Below are 16758 nucleotides of genomic sequence, written 5' to 3'. Positions count from 1 at the left end.
ATAACTATTTGTAGGGAGACTTAAAGCGTATATTAATAATATACTTTAAAAACATTAATTGGAACAAAAAATATATTTAGCTGCATTTATATGTAACTGTACCATTTTATTTCTTATTACTCATAAGGCGTTATGTAATATTTATATACATACATCCATACAAAATATTACAATATGAATATTTAACTATTAATTAAATTTTTATATGATCTGTAAAATTATAATAATATTACTCAACCAAAATTTAAGCAAGCATTTTCTAGATAAAGTATATTTTGTTAATATTAAGTTAGTGAAATATACTATATAGGTCTATTGTTAAGTTGAATTCCTAGATACGGTTAATCAAAATAATCTTCGATATCAATATCAGGATTTAGTAAATCTTCTCCATAAATACTTAAATCCAATTGATTAAGTATTAAGTTTTCGCACATTTCTTCTAAATCAGTGTCTCCAATTAATACCGCTCCTTGCATTTTACCATTTTCTAGGATAAGTTTTATGTATTCTGTTCCCTGGGTCATTCGTAACAATATCTCATAATTGTTATCCAACTTTTGTCCATTATACAAACCAAGTAAAACTACTTTGTAACCAAAAAACTTAGTTACGTGGGTGAAAAGTTCAAAACAGAAATCTTGCAAAAATTCTTCATTTTTTAATTTAGAAACCATTGATTTTGCAGCATACCGTCCCATTTGATGTGCTTGAGTCCACAGCCTCATTTGAAACCAATGTTTTGCTAATTCCCACCCTGCACTACACACATCTCCAGCGGCATATATATCTTGTTTTGAAGTTTCCAATTTCCAATCTACCAGCAGCCCCCCATCTTCACTTTTTTTTATATCCTCCAAACCTACTATATCAGAATTTGGTATTACACCTGTTGCTGATACAACAAAGTCACAGCCAATAATTTTTCCATTTGTTAATTCAACATATATGGACCATTCTTCCATGGGATCAACTTCCTTTTGTTCTGATTTACTAAGAATTTTAATGATCTCACATTCATATTCTATTTGTACTTTTGCAGATTTAAGGAAAGTACCTTTTACATCAAAATTATTATGCCAATCTGGACCTAGAGCTGGTCCACCTGTTACAACTGATGCATTAGAGACAGTGTACCTCATTCTTTTAGTTAATGAACTAGCATTAGTATTTGTACATGGATCAGTTTTGTATACCTTATCCATAAAAAATTCTGCAGCTCCAGGATCAACAAATGTTGCAGAAATATGTTTATCTTTAATTACCCATATCATTTCAACACCATCTACTTCATTCACAAGTTCAGTAGCAATACCTCCATTTCCAACTATTACAATTCTTCTTGAATTTTTTATTTTTTGAGAAAATTGGAGAACTGATTCTGTATCTCTTATCCCTAGTATAAAATTATTATGTTCTTCTATCAGTTTTGGTCTAGCACCATTACAAAGACATAACATTTTATAGTTTATAATTCTTCCATTTCTAGTTTGCACTTGTTTATTTAAGCTATCTATTTGTATTACAAAATCATTAATAATTTTTAATGAATCATGTGCTTCCATCAAAACTGCTGTGTCCTTTTCTTCTATATCAAACTGCATTAATGTTTTACTAAGTGGAACTATATTTGTAACTGCTTTTATTAAGGGACTTGCTGTAATTAGGATGATTTTTTCCTCCGGAACAAGAAAGGCTATACTTTTAGCACAGGATACTCCTGCTATACCTCCACCTACTATTGCAAACGTACAGTTTACTTCTTCTTTATCCATTTTGCATGTTTTATTTTTTAAATGCAAATTCTAATAATTACAAGTTAAAGATTAATACATTAATTTTTCCATTCTGAGTAATCATAATATCTAAAGGGAACATCATATGAAAGTAAACCATATTCTTTTGCTTTCATTATTGCTACACATAGATCTTTATAAGCCTTTTGACATATACCAGTATAACTGTAAATAAAGCAAAATAAACAATATCATTATATAGATATTCTCTTGCTGTACTTCTAATTTAGAAGAAGTTAAACTTACTTGTAACTTAAAATTTCTCCACTATGTTCAGAAATAAATTGTTTTAACAAATCAATATTGCGGTAATCAAGAATTAGATATTCATCCCTACATATGGGACATGGGCTACCAGTAGAAATTACACCACCTCTCTAAAAAATTTGTAGAATTATTTCAAGAAATAAAATAATAGAAGTTTTTTATTTATTTCTTAAAAGTACATACAATGCAAGTCCTTCGTGTTTTTTGGGGAGGAATTTGAGCTTTGAAATTTCTTCTATAATATTTCCAAACAGGATACTCTCCGTAGGTTTTCTTATAAGCTAAACAAGAAATTATAAATGTAATTAAAGTCATACTGAAACAAAACTAATGTTACGTAATTACGTACCACTACTTTTTAGATATTTCATGCTAATTTCTACAGGAATAACTTTAGTTCTATCTTTTGAAATAGGAACTGGTTCATCATTAATATCGTTATCATATTTTATAAATGTAGGATGTATAAATTTCACGGGTATAACCTAAAAAATCGTTTAAAGCATTAAATGACCTTTAACAATGATTATCTCTTTGTGATCCTTACTTTCGGAGTTAAATTACTTCGTAAAAGAGATGCAGCAAATTGCAATTTATTCAATACTAATGGCATAATTTTTATTTTAAGCTAATTTTACAGTTATATTATAAAGTATATCGCTGAACTATATGCTATGGCGTATGATGCACGTTCGTATATACGACCGGAATTCCTCAACTTAAAAACGCTCAAACACAAAACATTATAACAGTTACTTAAATACTTACAAATCTATTAAATTTATATTATAATAAATGTATATTACATATTCTTATCCTTGTTTAAAATAGTTTGATATTAGTTGCTAGTAGTGACAAAATATTTCAAAAGATTAAATTATATAAATTTAATATAAAAGTAAAAATAATTTTGTTATTTCGAAAGAGATATATAATATATATGTGTAGTATTTCTTATTTATTATCAAAATTTGTTTATAGAAGATACTAATTTGACTAATTTTTGAATTAGTCAAGTTAGAATCTTATATATATACATATAATATAAAAATGCATTGAATGCTTTATGAGACCTGTATATTTAATTTATATTCTAACTTTAATTAAATTATATATTTTGTATATTTAATATTTAAATGTGAGTAATCAATAAATTTTGGTAAATGAAATAAGCTTATACTTGACTCGCTTACAAAAAATACAGCATTTCCGGTTTGGGAGTAACGGCAGCTTCTACGTAGTTAGGTGAGAATAATTTTACTCCAGTTAAGAGTAGATTTTTGGAATCGTTCAACAAGATATTACAAGAAAACCGACATTAAGGTAATAAAAATAAAGTTTAAACAATGTTTGATTGCAGATGGCAGATCAACAAGAAGATATCTACAGATTTTGGACAATCTTGTAACATTTGCCGATGCGTAGCCTATTTTCATCAGAGCGTAGGGTCACATCGTTTTTGTGTATAGGAAATGTTAAATTTCATATACACACCTGTGAACATATATTTTCCATAAAAAGGATTTAATTATTTATCAAATGTGAGTGGCTTTTCTGTCGTTCAAAAAAGCCGAAGTATACATATTTTTTCTACAATTTCTGATCGAGAACGACTGTCTGTTCATTAGTTACTATTATTCATTTATCAAATTACTCCGATATAATTTTACATATATTTCATAGAGGGTATAATAAAAGATAGAAGAGATTAATACGAAGATATTTAAGGCTAAAATAAGGTGAAAAGAAATAATGTATTAGTGATACAAGTTGAGGTTTTCTTGGGATTGCCTGGTTTTTACAATAGAAATTGCATGCAAGCTATCGACTATATTTTGAACATGAACAAGTGATAATTGGATATTATTTAAAGTATTATTAAAAGTGTTAGTGATTGCATAATCCTAAAAAAAAAAAAAAACAATTTTGGTAAATTTTTAATGTAGCACAAATGGACAATCATGGTGTGCTATAAATAGCAGTTGCTCGGTGATGTCAAGTGAAAGGGGTGGGGTTGCTTCGGATATTGGTCGACGAGAAAGAAAATTCAAAACGCGTGCGTGATTGGTTGGTTGTGTAACCATCTTGGGTGGGACATGCGCGAAGGTATTGCGCAGAAGAAGACTCGCCAGTTGACCATCGAGTGATCGCCGTTGACTAAGAAGCTTATATCTTAGATTAATAGTTTTCCTATTTGTAGCTTCTGTTGCTTAATTTCTGTATTTCAAGTTACCTCTTATTAGGAAATGAATATAAATATTGAAACCATAATTGAAATAGAAAAGATTTGATATAAAAATCCTTTTAATTGGTATTTGCGATTTCGTGATATAGATGATTCCTATAGAAATGAAAAGACAATGAGAGGGTAGAAAAGCAAATTAGAAATATTACATTTTGCGAATAATTATTGGTGGAGATATATTTAGATATAGGTAATAATCTTTGACAAAATAATTTCGTATTCGTAGATAGAAAAATCTGTTAGCTGTATTTTACGTGCGTGAAAAAGATTCAACAATATGGCGGTGTACGTGTATGCTTATCCTTGAAAAAGTACATTACTTGTATCCATGAAAAAACCGAATATCTTTGTGTTTCATTACAGATTTACGTCATGATCCTATGTTTGTACTTCAATATGCGTTAAATCATCAAGAATATCATCAAAATGGTAAGTCAAATTATTTATTGAAATCCAGTTACTTTCCCTTTTCTTCGTAAATTTTTTGAAAGAGGGCGCCATATACGACAAATTACGACAAGATGTAATGGTAGGGGAAAGCGGTAAGATCAATAACCTTCGCTCGTTTGACCTCATATCCTATTTTTGGCTTTGCTAACTTTTAATGATCGTATAATACGAACGCTCATGTAGTTTAATGAGAGTTTTTTAAAACTAATTTAATACGTATTAGTAATACTTATATATTGAGTAGCAGAATGGGCAAAGTAAATGATCTTCGCGTTTCTCTCTTGTGCGCGACGACTCTATGTGATGTTATCTTATTTGATATTTAAATTCTTATTTTATTTATTATTCTAGTTACATTTTTTGTAACGTACAATTTATTATTATTATAATGAAGGCAATTATTCATATGCAATGTGATATATGTCTTTAAAAATATTTTTTCAGTAAAGGTTAAATTTGAAGAAACACTAATAATACTTGAACATACAATTATATAAATACCAGTTGATTACAATTTTTTTTTCTTGATATAATAGACTATTACATTTTGTTAAGTCAATCAAAGATGGGCTAATTTCAATTTGATTGATCGAGATTCAATTTTTCTATATTATTATACATAACCTCACAAAAAGTAAAAATTTGTAATATTTTGCATATGATTTTTCAGCCACGTATAGATCCTCTATCTTTATTGAAATGTCTTAGTGTCTTATTGGGGCCAACTGGAGGTATTAAAAGTAAAGAAGAAGTTCACCGGTTGGCTAATTTAATGACAAAGTTCTCAAAGAAACTTGTTTCAAAATGCATTTACATACAAATATTAAAAACTACAAATACTGATTTACTTAGCCAGTAAGTACACTTCTTTCATTAAATCATATATAAAGTATTTTTTGTAAAATAAGTAATTAATTATTTATATGTAAAGCAAAATTATGCAAATTGCATACTGACGTGCACGAATACTTATAATTTGTATAATCGTGTAAAATATAAAATGTATGCTACAGTAAAAAAATTAGGAACTCAAAACCATTGGACAGTTTTACTAATGAACTGTACTCACTGATGTGAGTCCCATAAGATATCTCTTTAACATAGTTTTAAAGCATAATGAATTTATAACAGAATAGTTAGTAATTTGATCAATTTATTATTTTCTTCTTTATTTAGATTTATGGGGGCTGGAGGATGGAATCTCATTCATATGTGGCTTACAGATGGGATTCTTGCAAAAAATTGGGCTTTAATTCAAGAACTCTTAGAACTTTTGTTGTTATGCCCAGTAGATATAGAAAGATTGAAAAGCAACAATTGCCCTAAATTAATAAAAGGTCTATCAAAAGAAGGTAGTCATCAAGGTGTTAGAGTATTAGCTAGTCGATTGGTTGAGCAGTGGTTAAAAATAGTGAAAGGGGAAGCTGCACCAAATTCTGTACCAGCACAAATCATGACTATTCCAGCACAAACTACTGGAGTTTTAGGGCAAACTTTGGTACCTCAATCAACACAACAGTATTCCATTCATTGTGGTATCCAACAAGTCTCTGATGGTACGGAAAATGCAACAGTTCAAGTGCAAGATTTGCAATTTATTCCAAATTCCACATCAACTATTGCAGTATCCCACATTCACCAGCAACAACAACAACAACAACAACAGCAGCAGCAACAACAATCACAAGACCAGCAACAGGTCCAGGAGAGGACAACTGTGCAACCGTTACAATTGCAAGTTGTTAGTAAACCGCAGCAAATGCAAATACAACAACAATTGTCAACCCAGCAATCAAAAAAGCCAGCTTTTGTTGTGGTATCTGCATCTTCACAATCTCCAGTTCCTGTGTATAAAATTACAATTCGTGAAGGCAAACAGATCCTTACAAAAGTGGAGACAGATGCTACAAATATTAATAGTGTTTTAAATACAAATAGTACAAATGTAGAGGTTAATGGAGATGTTGTGGAAGATGCTCTTCCTGTGAAACAAACTCCCGAGGAAGTAGTATCTGCAGAACTTAGTGGTGGTGTAGTCAGTGGTCAAGATTGTGAAAAGGACATTGCACAATCTGAAAAATTAGACCAAGTTTCAAGTGAAGTGAAACAAACTGTAGTAGATTCCACAGATAGCCCTGATGTGGATGTTAAAAGTAAAGAAAGCAAAGACATTAAAGACCTTAAAGACAATAGTAATAGTGAAAGTAGTAAATCTAGTAATAAAGAAAATCGGGACTCTTCTAAGAAAGATGAGAAAAAGTCTAGTAGTTCAGATAAGAAGAATCACCATAGCTCATCTTCATCCTCCAAAAGTTCTTCTAAACATACCTCAAGTTCCAGTTCACATCGTTCTAGTTCCATATCTTACAAATCTAGTAGTCATCGCTCTAGTTCTAGTAGTAGTAGTTCAAAAAGTTCTAGTTCCAAGGATAAGTCTTCCAAGGACAAGGAAAAACATCACTCATCCAATTCATCCAGTAAACATAGTTCTAGTAAGGGTAAATCTGATAAAGAGCGAGAAAAGGAGAAACAGAAAAAGGATCAGGCAGAAAAGGACAAAGCAACATTAGAAAAGGTTCAAGGGCAGGCACTGAGTTCAAAATTTGGAAAAATACCCAAAAAGAAGTTGGAAGAAGAAAAATCTGGGGATGTAGTTGTAAGGAAGTCATCAACAGACTCTCGAGATAGTTCTAAAGAAAATAAGACTGATTCAAAGAAAGCTGTCGTAATGCCAGAGAAGAAGAATATTTCTATTTCCATTGAAAGTAGAAAAAATTCTCAAGATTCCACAACACGGCCGAAGACTGTGAAAACATTTAACTCTAAATTCAGATCAACAGGTTTGGAAGAAGAAGTAAAACCACCACCACCAAGATCAGCAAAGAAACCACCTGTCATTGACAAAAAGGTCATACCACAGAAATTACCTGCCTTGAAAAGGCCATCCCCACTTAGAGAAGCTATTCCATCAACAGATAAACGAGCAAAGTTATCATTGGATTCACCAACTACACCCCCAAGTGAAGAAAAGAAGGGAGGCATCAAATTAATACCACCTAAACCAAAACGTAAGTATTACACAGTGTCTCAAATATTATATTTAAAAATTTCTTTTTGCACACAAATATGTATATATATATTTTTTTCAACAAATATAATTTTGATTCTTTAGGTAGAAAGGTACACACTGTCTTAAATTTTTATGAAATTCTAATGTTCAAAGACTAGAAAAAAGAAATTGAAGATATTATATGTTAAATATATAATAAACATAAATATATCTCTTTTCTTTAATGAATTTTAACAGTTATCAAATGTATTTTAATAAAAATAATCTAGAATTGAGATGAAATTATATTTGATATTATATTAAGTTTCAGTCTAGGATTATATGTGTTATATGTGATAAATTGGTTCAATTTGCTTTGTTATATATTATTTTTGTTTTTTAATTTCTCTAATTTTTAAAATATAAAATGATATAAAAAATAATATCAAATATAATAAAATGATCTCAGTTGAAGATTGTAGTATTAATTCTATGATGAATTTTTTGATATAAAGAGCATTGCAAATTAGGAAAAGAAAACTACTAACTTTATTAACTTTAACTGGTCTTTGAACACTAGTTTTTTCTATTGTATGTGCTATTACTAACTTCTTAATATTGAGTTTGCAGGTGGTTGGGTCCAGGAGAAACACGAGCAAATTATATACTTCTATACTTTACGTATTGCGCGAACGTTAACGTTTTACTGAATTGGACAAAATCTGCATAGATTTCTTGTCTATCTCATTAATTTGCAGTTTCTTTCAGGCATATTATATTTTAGTTTATAGTATTTATTAGAACCCTACGCTGTTTTCCTAAAAGTTATTAGAATATTATAGAAGGTAAAAGAAAACCTGTATCGATTGACCCACGTGGAAGTGGATCGAGCGGATTTCTTGTGCTTGCCTCTATAATTAACGTCACATTAGAAGAATGAAGAACATTAGGATCGGCTCTTTCAGCATCGATTTATTTCCTATATTAAGAAGATTCAGCAGGTAATCTTCGATAAAGTATTAATTAAATCGTACGGTTGAAATGTTTGATAACTAGTGCCATTTAGTAAAAAATAGAGTCAAATATTTTTTGATAACCAATACATCGAAAGTAATCGTGCAGTTTCTTCTAAAATTTATTCGGATAAAAGAAAAAAGGTGTGTTTTATATCGATATAATTTCCCGGGTGTGTGTTTTACCGTTCTCCGACGAACGATACACCGATAGAAGTCACTATGGATATTACTAATCTACCTAGGTAAGGAAACAAACCAACTCTTGTCTGTCCATACTTCTTCCCTTGTACATGTACACCCTATTAAGCATTTAAATAAATTGATCAGAAATCTGGAAATATTTAACTCTTGGGTTTCTGCTATACATCTTGCTCACTGAATGCTTGATAAAGCAAACACTCATACCGTGAGCCCATCCAGATTTCCATCCTCTCGGTGACTAATCGCACATATCTAAAGTGCAAGTAAAATCAGGACTCTCAAAATGGTATTATACACTGAATTTCTAGACAATAATAATGATAAAGATATAACACTTAAAAAATTAGTCGTTGCTAATTTTTGATCAATTGTGAGTTCATTCTTACGAAATTATAACATTTAACGCTTATTCGTAGCGAAATCACATTTTTATTTAGTAATTCCTCTTGCACATATTTGTATTGCTTGAATAGTTATATTAAAATTATTATATAATACTTAACATGATAACACCATTTTGAGTGTCACTGCACAAGGGAACAAATTCTTGTAAGCGATATGTTATTTTTCAATTTTGTATCATTGTTTAGTTCACAGTGGATTTGCAGAATGATTCGAATACGTTCGTGCGTTCATCAGAGAGAATTGAAATTTGCGGGCGCATAGTCCCAAGATATCCTTATGAAAGTGAGAAAGAATAAAAAAGAGCGCGAGAGAAAGAGAAAAAGAACGCGTGAACGAAAGTGAGAGAGGGAGCGAGAGTAATAGTATGTATGAACGAGTAGATGGAAAAGCGAGAAAAATATGGCACGACGTTTGAAGAAAGTTTGTCAAAAAAAAGAATGCAGAATTTCGTGGAACGAAAGCACTTTCGAAAATGCATGAAATACGACGCTGCATATCGACTCGACGTCTTCGAGCAAGCCGCCCCTTAGGATCAGCGGGCCTCTTCTTACGACAGATAATCGTCTAGTTGCAATGACAACGTCGACATGGCGAAGAAGTCTTCTTCCTTGCCAGTAGTCGCGGATTAACAATCGAGTGAAAAAACATTACTGGAACGAGAAAAAAATATAAAGAAGAAGCCGGGAAAACGAAACGAAAATGATCATGTTGTGCTCGTCATTAATTGAAGGAAATTGTTATTTTCTTAAAGTGTTATTCTCTCGAGCTTACTATATTCTTTTAAATAATATAGGTTTTATTGAGTTAAAAAGTAATTTCGAGATGGTGTATCTTTGTATACCTGAACTTTCCTAAATAAGAATAGTTCGCTTTAGTTTGCAAGAATATCTTTACTCGATCATAAAAGTTTTTCTTCTTAAAAGTTTAAAATAAAACAGAGCACAATTAATTCCTTATCTAGTCATTCATTTGAAAGAAAAAAGCAAAAGTTGTATTTGATATTGATGCATTAAAAAATTCAATAATTTAGATGACTTAAATACCATGGAAAAGATAGCATTTGGAAATCATTTGAATAAGACGCGTAAAGGAGGATAGGTGGGAGTTAACGACGGAGTTGCGCAACAGCGCACTTCGTGGTGTGCTCGGCGGAATACCGAGGCTGATGTTTTTGCGATAGTCTTTATGTCGACACTCGTGTATGGGGTCAGATTCTGTCTCTCGTAGTAGTTGCATTACGCTCACATAGTATATTAACCATTCAACGTATTTAGGTCCGCGCCATTCGTGGACAATGTTTGTCATGTGGTATTTACCTCACTTATATTTGAATTTGAAAAAGCGATGGAATGGAAAAATAAAATTTACAGTAGTTATACATTATTTAAACTAATATTATCAAATTAGTTCATCTTCTGCCTATCAGAAACGCTCTTTTACTTCGAGAATAATTGTTTTTGTTCGTTCTAAAAGAGATATGCACATTCTTACAATTTATGATATACAAGGTATTACCTTAAAGAAAAAAAGTTGTTTTTTTATTTATAATAATTTTTATGCCTTTCATGAAACATAAGATACAAAGAAAATAGTTACACTAATTTTAATGTTTAATTATCTTTTGTTTATAGTTTGCTCAAGTTTAAGTTGTTATTTGTAATTACAATTATACTGTTATAAATATTTTATCTGTGATTGCATATCGTTAATGATTATATATTCACTTTTATATGAAACAAAATATGTAGGAGTCCCTTATGTAAAGAAGATGAAAATTATATAATTAATAATAATAGACTTTAATCTATTTAGGCATTTGCACAAGGAATAGAAAACCATCGCTGTTGATACATTGCGCAAAAGTTTAATAATAATTTTAGTCAATATATTAATGTGTACTATTCGATCGTAAAGATCTTTTTTACAAATGAAACGAAATGTTAACAAAAAAATGCGTCTTGATTGTTACGTATAAGATAATACGTTAAGAGTACTATTACGATTTGAAACATTTTAAAACGAAGTAAACGACTCTTGAGGATAAATCAAAGGTTTATGGAAATAAAATTGGAGCCGTATAATTAAAACCCGCATATTATTCCCCAGTTTACTATTATCACTTTTATCGAATACATTCTAAAAATATTGATATGTTTATCAATGCGACTTATTATCGATTTGATATATCTTATATTTTCTTCCTACATCTATAACGACTTTTGTTGTTATTGTATATTTATTGAATTCGACATTAATTTACTATATATGAACACAGTCTGATAGCAAGCAATTTTTGAACAAAATTCGTATTTTTTACAGCAGTTAGGTATCATCTAATGAATAATTATCAATTTTTACAAAATTCAAGACATATTGTATTAAATGCCAAACGGATGTACAAAGTCTTCGTTTTTTGTGCGTTATTGAAATGCATTTATGAACAAGCTGTATTTGACACAATAATTAATATATTATCTACCATATAACATTATCAAAAGATACTAAATAAAACGCATCTATTATAACGTAAAAATGAAAAAATTTTAATTTAAATAAAATATCTTGTTCACTTAAAAGATTTTGAATTAGTACTTAATTAATCGTAAAGAAAAAGATTTTATATCTTAATAGCAAAAAATATAATCTTATATCTATATTATGTAAAAGGCTTCACCTAAATTAACGTTTACTTTTCTAATTCCTTGCACTTTTACAATGTTGAAATACTCGATATTGGTCCTAATATGCACGCATTTAGTCTCAGTTTTAAATTTCATTTGAAATTTCGAATAAATAAAATAATCCAGTGGATCAAATCTAATTGATCATGATCGATTGATAAATTTATTGATCCATCTGTCTTAGAAAATATGTAATGATGTAAATGCTTTTTATAGTTATATTTATAAATGCATAATAAAATTTTATTTCTTTTCTCAACATTAAATGCGAAATTGTCCCATTGTACATATAACATTCTTATAAAAAATACTCTTTACTAATAAATCGCAATGGCTTCTAACATGTTTTTAAAATAAAATATTTCGTATTATTAAAAGGCAATAATTATATTTTTGTTGCAGATTCATTACGGATGTCTTTCTCATTCCTTCTTCACTCAATATTTGTTAGAACGTTATCTGGTTTCAGCTCTACCAAGGAATAAGTTTAATTTCTGTCTTCCTGCGATATACATTCTTTTTCTTTGCAGGTTGATGCTGACTATATGTGATAAAATTTTGTACAATCGAATAAATCTAATGTTTGCTCTATAGGATTTTATCATGGAAATATTTTTAATCTCTATAAGATCATTATCATTAACTCGAGCTGGTGAGGAGCAACATTATAAATGTTTTCTTTCCGCGGCGTAGTTCCTAGGATTACTTAACAAAATATTTTATTATAATTTTTAGTCTAATTCAGAGTTATGATTTTTGTAAATCAGTCATTTAACGCAAATGTTTTATTGCATGTAATTATTAAGACAGTGTTAAATCTTTCTCCCAATTCAAAGTAATATGTTTTGATTCATATTCTTGCATTTTATTTTATCTATAAATATTTGTTATTTTTCTTATTTATAGCAATGGTTTTACAAGAAAGCGATATGTTTATGGATGCTTTAACGGCGTCGACGAAGAGTAAAGAACCAAGGAAGAGAAAGCGAAGAACATCTATCACGAAGGACGGTCCCACAGAAGCTAAGAAACAAGAAACTGCCAGTAATGATAATCGTGATGTTACACCTCCACCGACCTCACCACCAAGTGCCGATGAAAAATCACCCGTAGTTGTCAAGCCTAACTTTAAGGTATACATAATTACGAAATTTCATCGCCGATAGAAATTAATACATTCTTTGTTTATTTATACATTTATTACACATAAAAATATTTATTTTATAGTTTTATCAAGATACGTTAGAAACAGATGAAGATAAAGAGCAAAAGGAGAGGGAGAATTCAGATGAAGATGTGAAGAAAGATAAAGAAGAAATTCTGGACGATCAGAAAGAAAACAGAATATTCAAATCGGATGTTGATGATGACGCTAGAAGTAGCAGTAAGTACTTTACTCTTATTTACCGATATCTGTTTATAATTATATATAAATATATTACTTAAAAAAAAGAACATTGGAAAATATTCTATTGCTTTTTAGCACCAACACCGGACGATGACGTAGAAGAGAAGACATCCGATTCCCCGGAAGACACATCTTCCCTATCTGAATCGATAAAAAAGGAAAATATCGGTTCTTATCCCGAAATACGATACGTTGATGGTCTGAGAAGCGTTTTATTGCTTCAAAAACGCAAAGGACCGAAGAAAACATTAAAATGGAAAACAGATCTAGAATCGGTGCGTTATTTCGAGTTGGATGAAACAGAAAGGGTAAACGTTACAAAAACGTTTACCGATATGAAACAAATGGAAAAACAAAATGAAAGAGAAGCATTCCAAATGGCCAGAAAATTGAGTAAGTAGCAAAAATATAACTTTTTGTTGCTAACAATAATATCCTTATTATTTTAAACATCAAAGAACTATTTTAACAATTTAATAAATGATTGATATAAACTAATCTTGCAGGTAATGAAGACTTAATGGAAGAAAGAACAAGATGGAAGCCCTTGATTCCAATTGATTTACCACCACCTTTAGTAGAGCCTGGGAAAGACAGTAGAGAAAAAGATATTCAATATGCCAGAGAGAAAGGAATTTTACAAGCACTATACTTCAACCGAAGCATGTATGTGTATATTTTAATCGATTGTTTTCTTATTATAATAAAGTTTATTTATCAAAATAGAGTTTCATTTATTAAAATAGAATTTAGTACTGCATGTTAAAATACACGATTATTAATAATTTACATATTCGTGCAAAAATGATATGCATGCTATATTAAAAGCATAGGGACATCGAACCATTGAACAGTTTAACATATAAACTGTACTCACTGATACGAGTTCTACAAAATATATTTGTTTAAAAAATATTTTGTTATAATTCAATTGCTAGAAAAGCATTTTATTTTATGTATATATATATTAATTTTAGGATTCCAGACTCTGCGGCAGAACCCGATGAAGAACGGCATCATGTATATAGTGAGCCTAAAATCATTCCTTTGGATGATCTTACGGGAAATAAGGAAAGCGAGAAAGATTTCACATCCCTGCCTTGGCCAGAACCAAAACCTCAGTTGCAACCACAAACACCGGCAGTTTCAAATTTCCATTATCCTACATTTCCACATAATCAACAGCCGGTAATGGCACCTATGGGTCCTCAAACTTCAATGGGTCCAATGCCACAAATGTCTCAACAAATGATGGGACCTTCTCATATGGGTCCAATGGGTCCGGAAATAGGAGGTCCATTGACTGCTGGAGGAGGAGGCGGCTGGAGAACTGGAGATGGAAAAGTTGTTGTACCTGATGGAATGGGAATGAATCCAATGGGAAATATGCCAAATGCATTTCCACCAGGTATGGAAGGTGGTCCAATGGTACCACCTGGAATGATGGGGCCACCACCTATGTATAATCAACAACAAGAAGGTTATGGTATGATGGGTCCAGAAGATATGGGATTCAATAATATGAATCCAAACAACTTCCAAGGCCCTCCTGGTCCTTTATACGGCCCTGGACCTAACTTTCAAGGTCCTAGAGGCGCTGGTCCAATACATGGTAGAGGTAGAGGCGTTCCTGGACCTGGCTGGTATAGAGGTGGTGGGGGGCCGCCAGGAAGAGGCGGTTGGAGGGGCGGTGGTGGTGGATGGAGGGGAAACGGGAAACAACCACCCGTATGCAGACAATTTTCAAAAAACGGTTATTGTCGTGTCGGTGACAAATGCCAATATCTACATCCCGGAGTGAACTGTCCACCATTTTGAAAGAAATTAACATAATTATTTATTTGAAATTTCTGCAGTAGCACGATATAAATGTTCATTCTATTTGAAATGAATCAATGGAACTGAACGATCCTGAAATTTTTAAGTCGTACTAGATACCGGCTCACATTAGCTACAAGGATGAATAATAATGTGCAATTTTTTATTAACGATACAAAGAATTAAGCACATAATATTTATACAGTTATATTTTCACAAGATTTAAATGATATTCGATAATTTTCAATTTATTTGCATCACATTATGCTAAAGATAAATATTATAGAAAGAATATGTGATAAATTTATTTTTCGTAAATTATTCCCGCAGAATTTCAAGTATGGAAACAGTCATTTTAAATTTAAAATGACAATAAAAAAGAGAACAATAGGTTCATCAGCTGCTGGACAGCAAGAGGTTCCTATACATCAATTTTTATTATGATTTTGAATAGGAGTTTTTAAAAATCTCTGAAAATATGTCAGAACTATTTTTATTGGTCTATTTTCAGAATATAATGAAAATTGGGACACGTTATGTAAAATGAACTCTCGATTATGTCTTCCCTTTATGTTCACGGTTTACAGATAGCCACTGCCGAAAGAATGATTGATATAATCAAAGAAATGGGATTTTGCAAGTTTTAATCTTATTGGCATGACAAATAGTGATTTCAAAGTATGACGCTAGTAAGCAGGAAGTGCAGATTCCAATTTGAGAAGCATTTGTCTTTCATGATTGCCAGTTGGATGTTTAATCGCTTTCTACTAATGAATATATGTAATTAAGCTGCTGTTAAAACGAATTAAACGTAATATACCATGGAACATTATAACACCAAAAGTTCAAATAACGGTTTAAATAACTTTTTATTAAATGAAGATATCTTACATTTAATCGTATATGTAGATTGATTGTAAATATCATAATTGTATCATTTTGTATAAAGTGTCGCTAGTTCTAATAACAAGAGACTGTTTTAGGCTTAAATGGTATGTAATAATATTAAAAAACAATTTTTAGTAAAAATGTGTATGTATGATTTAAAGTAGTTAAATTCAAAGAGATCTAATATTCATAGAGTACATTTTCACTTATAAATTCGGTCATGTGCTCCATGAAATAGATCACTGATATACTATTGTTGTATTAAATATTTTTTATGAATTAAAGGTAGTGGTTATTTTTTTGTATATGATTGATCATTATGTTTGTATATAACATTGTTGTATAAGAGCTGCTTGATGGAATACATGAGTCATACCTATTTTCTAAAATATGCTGCATTATTAAATTGAAAGACTTCCTTTATAACATTTTTTCTCCATTTATTTTTAAATATTTCTAATTTATCTTTTTACTGTAACATCAAAACATCGTTTTTGTGTTTATAATTGTCTATTTCGTTAATTTTGTCTGAAA

General features: G+C 30.5%; 3 protein-coding genes across 7 annotated transcripts; 1 reads left to right on the top strand and 2 right to left on the bottom strand.

The window, feature by feature from the left end:
* Window positions 1-54: 54 nt before the first annotated feature.
* On the bottom strand, window positions 55-1775 carry LOC126866408 (pyridine nucleotide-disulfide oxidoreductase domain-containing protein 1). Its single transcript, XM_050619949.1, has one exon. It carries the CDS (start codon window positions 1773-1775, stop codon window positions 342-344), a length of 1434 nt encoding a protein of 477 aa, XP_050475906.1. The 3' UTR covers window positions 55-341.
* LOC126866424 (28S ribosomal protein S18b, mitochondrial) lies at window positions 1740-2810 on the bottom strand. The gene is made up of 5 exons (XM_050619991.1): window positions 2611-2810; window positions 2413-2548; window positions 2247-2344; window positions 2043-2173; window positions 1740-1961 (listed from the first exon to the last, which is right to left on the bottom strand). The coding sequence occupies exons 1-5, from the start codon at window positions 2674-2676 to the stop codon at window positions 1835-1837; spliced, it is 558 nt and encodes a 185-aa protein (XP_050475948.1). The 5' UTR covers window positions 2677-2810; the 3' UTR covers window positions 1740-1834.
* A 331-nt stretch (window positions 2811-3141) lies between these two features.
* LOC126866395 (uncharacterized protein DDB_G0284459) lies at window positions 3142-16615 on the top strand. Of its 5 annotated transcripts, XM_050619926.1 has the most exons (11): window positions 3142-3308; window positions 3424-3604; window positions 4672-4737; window positions 5429-5613; window positions 5935-6314; window positions 6384-7826; window positions 13017-13243; window positions 13338-13494; window positions 13594-13911; window positions 14025-14184; window positions 14496-16615. In XM_050619926.1, exons 3-11 carry the CDS (start codon window positions 4735-4737, stop codon window positions 15334-15336), a joined length of 3714 nt encoding a protein of 1237 aa, XP_050475883.1. In that variant the 5' UTR covers window positions 3142-3308; window positions 3424-3604; window positions 4672-4734; the 3' UTR covers window positions 15337-16615. The 5 variants fall into 5 exon arrangements, with proteins under 5 accessions (XP_050475883.1, XP_050475879.1, XP_050475880.1 ...); XM_050619922.1 differs by having other exon boundaries at window positions 5935-7826; XM_050619923.1 differs by having other exon boundaries at window positions 3424-4498; window positions 5935-7826.
* Window positions 16616-16758: the final 143 nt, after the last annotated feature.

The sequence above is a fragment of the Bombus huntii genome, chromosome 6 (assembly GCF_024542735.1).
Source record: "Bombus huntii isolate Logan2020A chromosome 6, iyBomHunt1.1, whole genome shotgun sequence".
NCBI lineage: Eukaryota > Metazoa > Arthropoda > Insecta > Hymenoptera > Apidae > Bombus > Bombus huntii.
Note: the sequence above shows the minus strand (reverse complement) of the source record. Positions and strands in the feature narration are given on the sequence as shown.

What these genes read in the sequence shown, in the direction of transcription:
- LOC126866408 (XM_050619949.1), bottom strand. Translation starts at nt 1,775, where the DNA reads ATGGATAAAGAAGAAGTAAACTGTACGTTTGCAATAGTAGGTGGAGGT.
- LOC126866424 (XM_050619991.1), bottom strand. Translation starts at nt 2,676, where the DNA reads ATGCCATTAGTATTGAATAAATTGCAATTTGCTGCATCTCTTTTACGA. An exon ending in GAAGTAATTTAACTCCGAAA is followed by an intron (nt 2,549 to 2,610) that starts GTAAGGATCACA and finishes ACGATTTTTTAG; the next exon opens with GTTATACCCGTGAAATTTAT. An exon ending in GAAATATCTAAAAAGTAGTG is followed by an intron (nt 2,345 to 2,412) that starts GTACGTAATTAC and finishes TTTCTTGTTTAG; the next exon opens with CTTATAAGAAAACCTACGGA.
- LOC126866395 (XM_050619922.1), top strand. An exon ending in AATACTGATTTACTTAGCCA is followed by an intron (nt 5,614 to 5,934) that starts GTAAGTACACTT and finishes TTCTTTATTTAG; the next exon opens with ATTTATGGGGGCTGGAGGAT. An exon ending in CTATACTTCAACCGAAGCAT is followed by an intron (nt 14,185 to 14,495) that starts GTATGTGTATAT and finishes TATTAATTTTAG; the next exon opens with GATTCCAGACTCTGCGGCAG.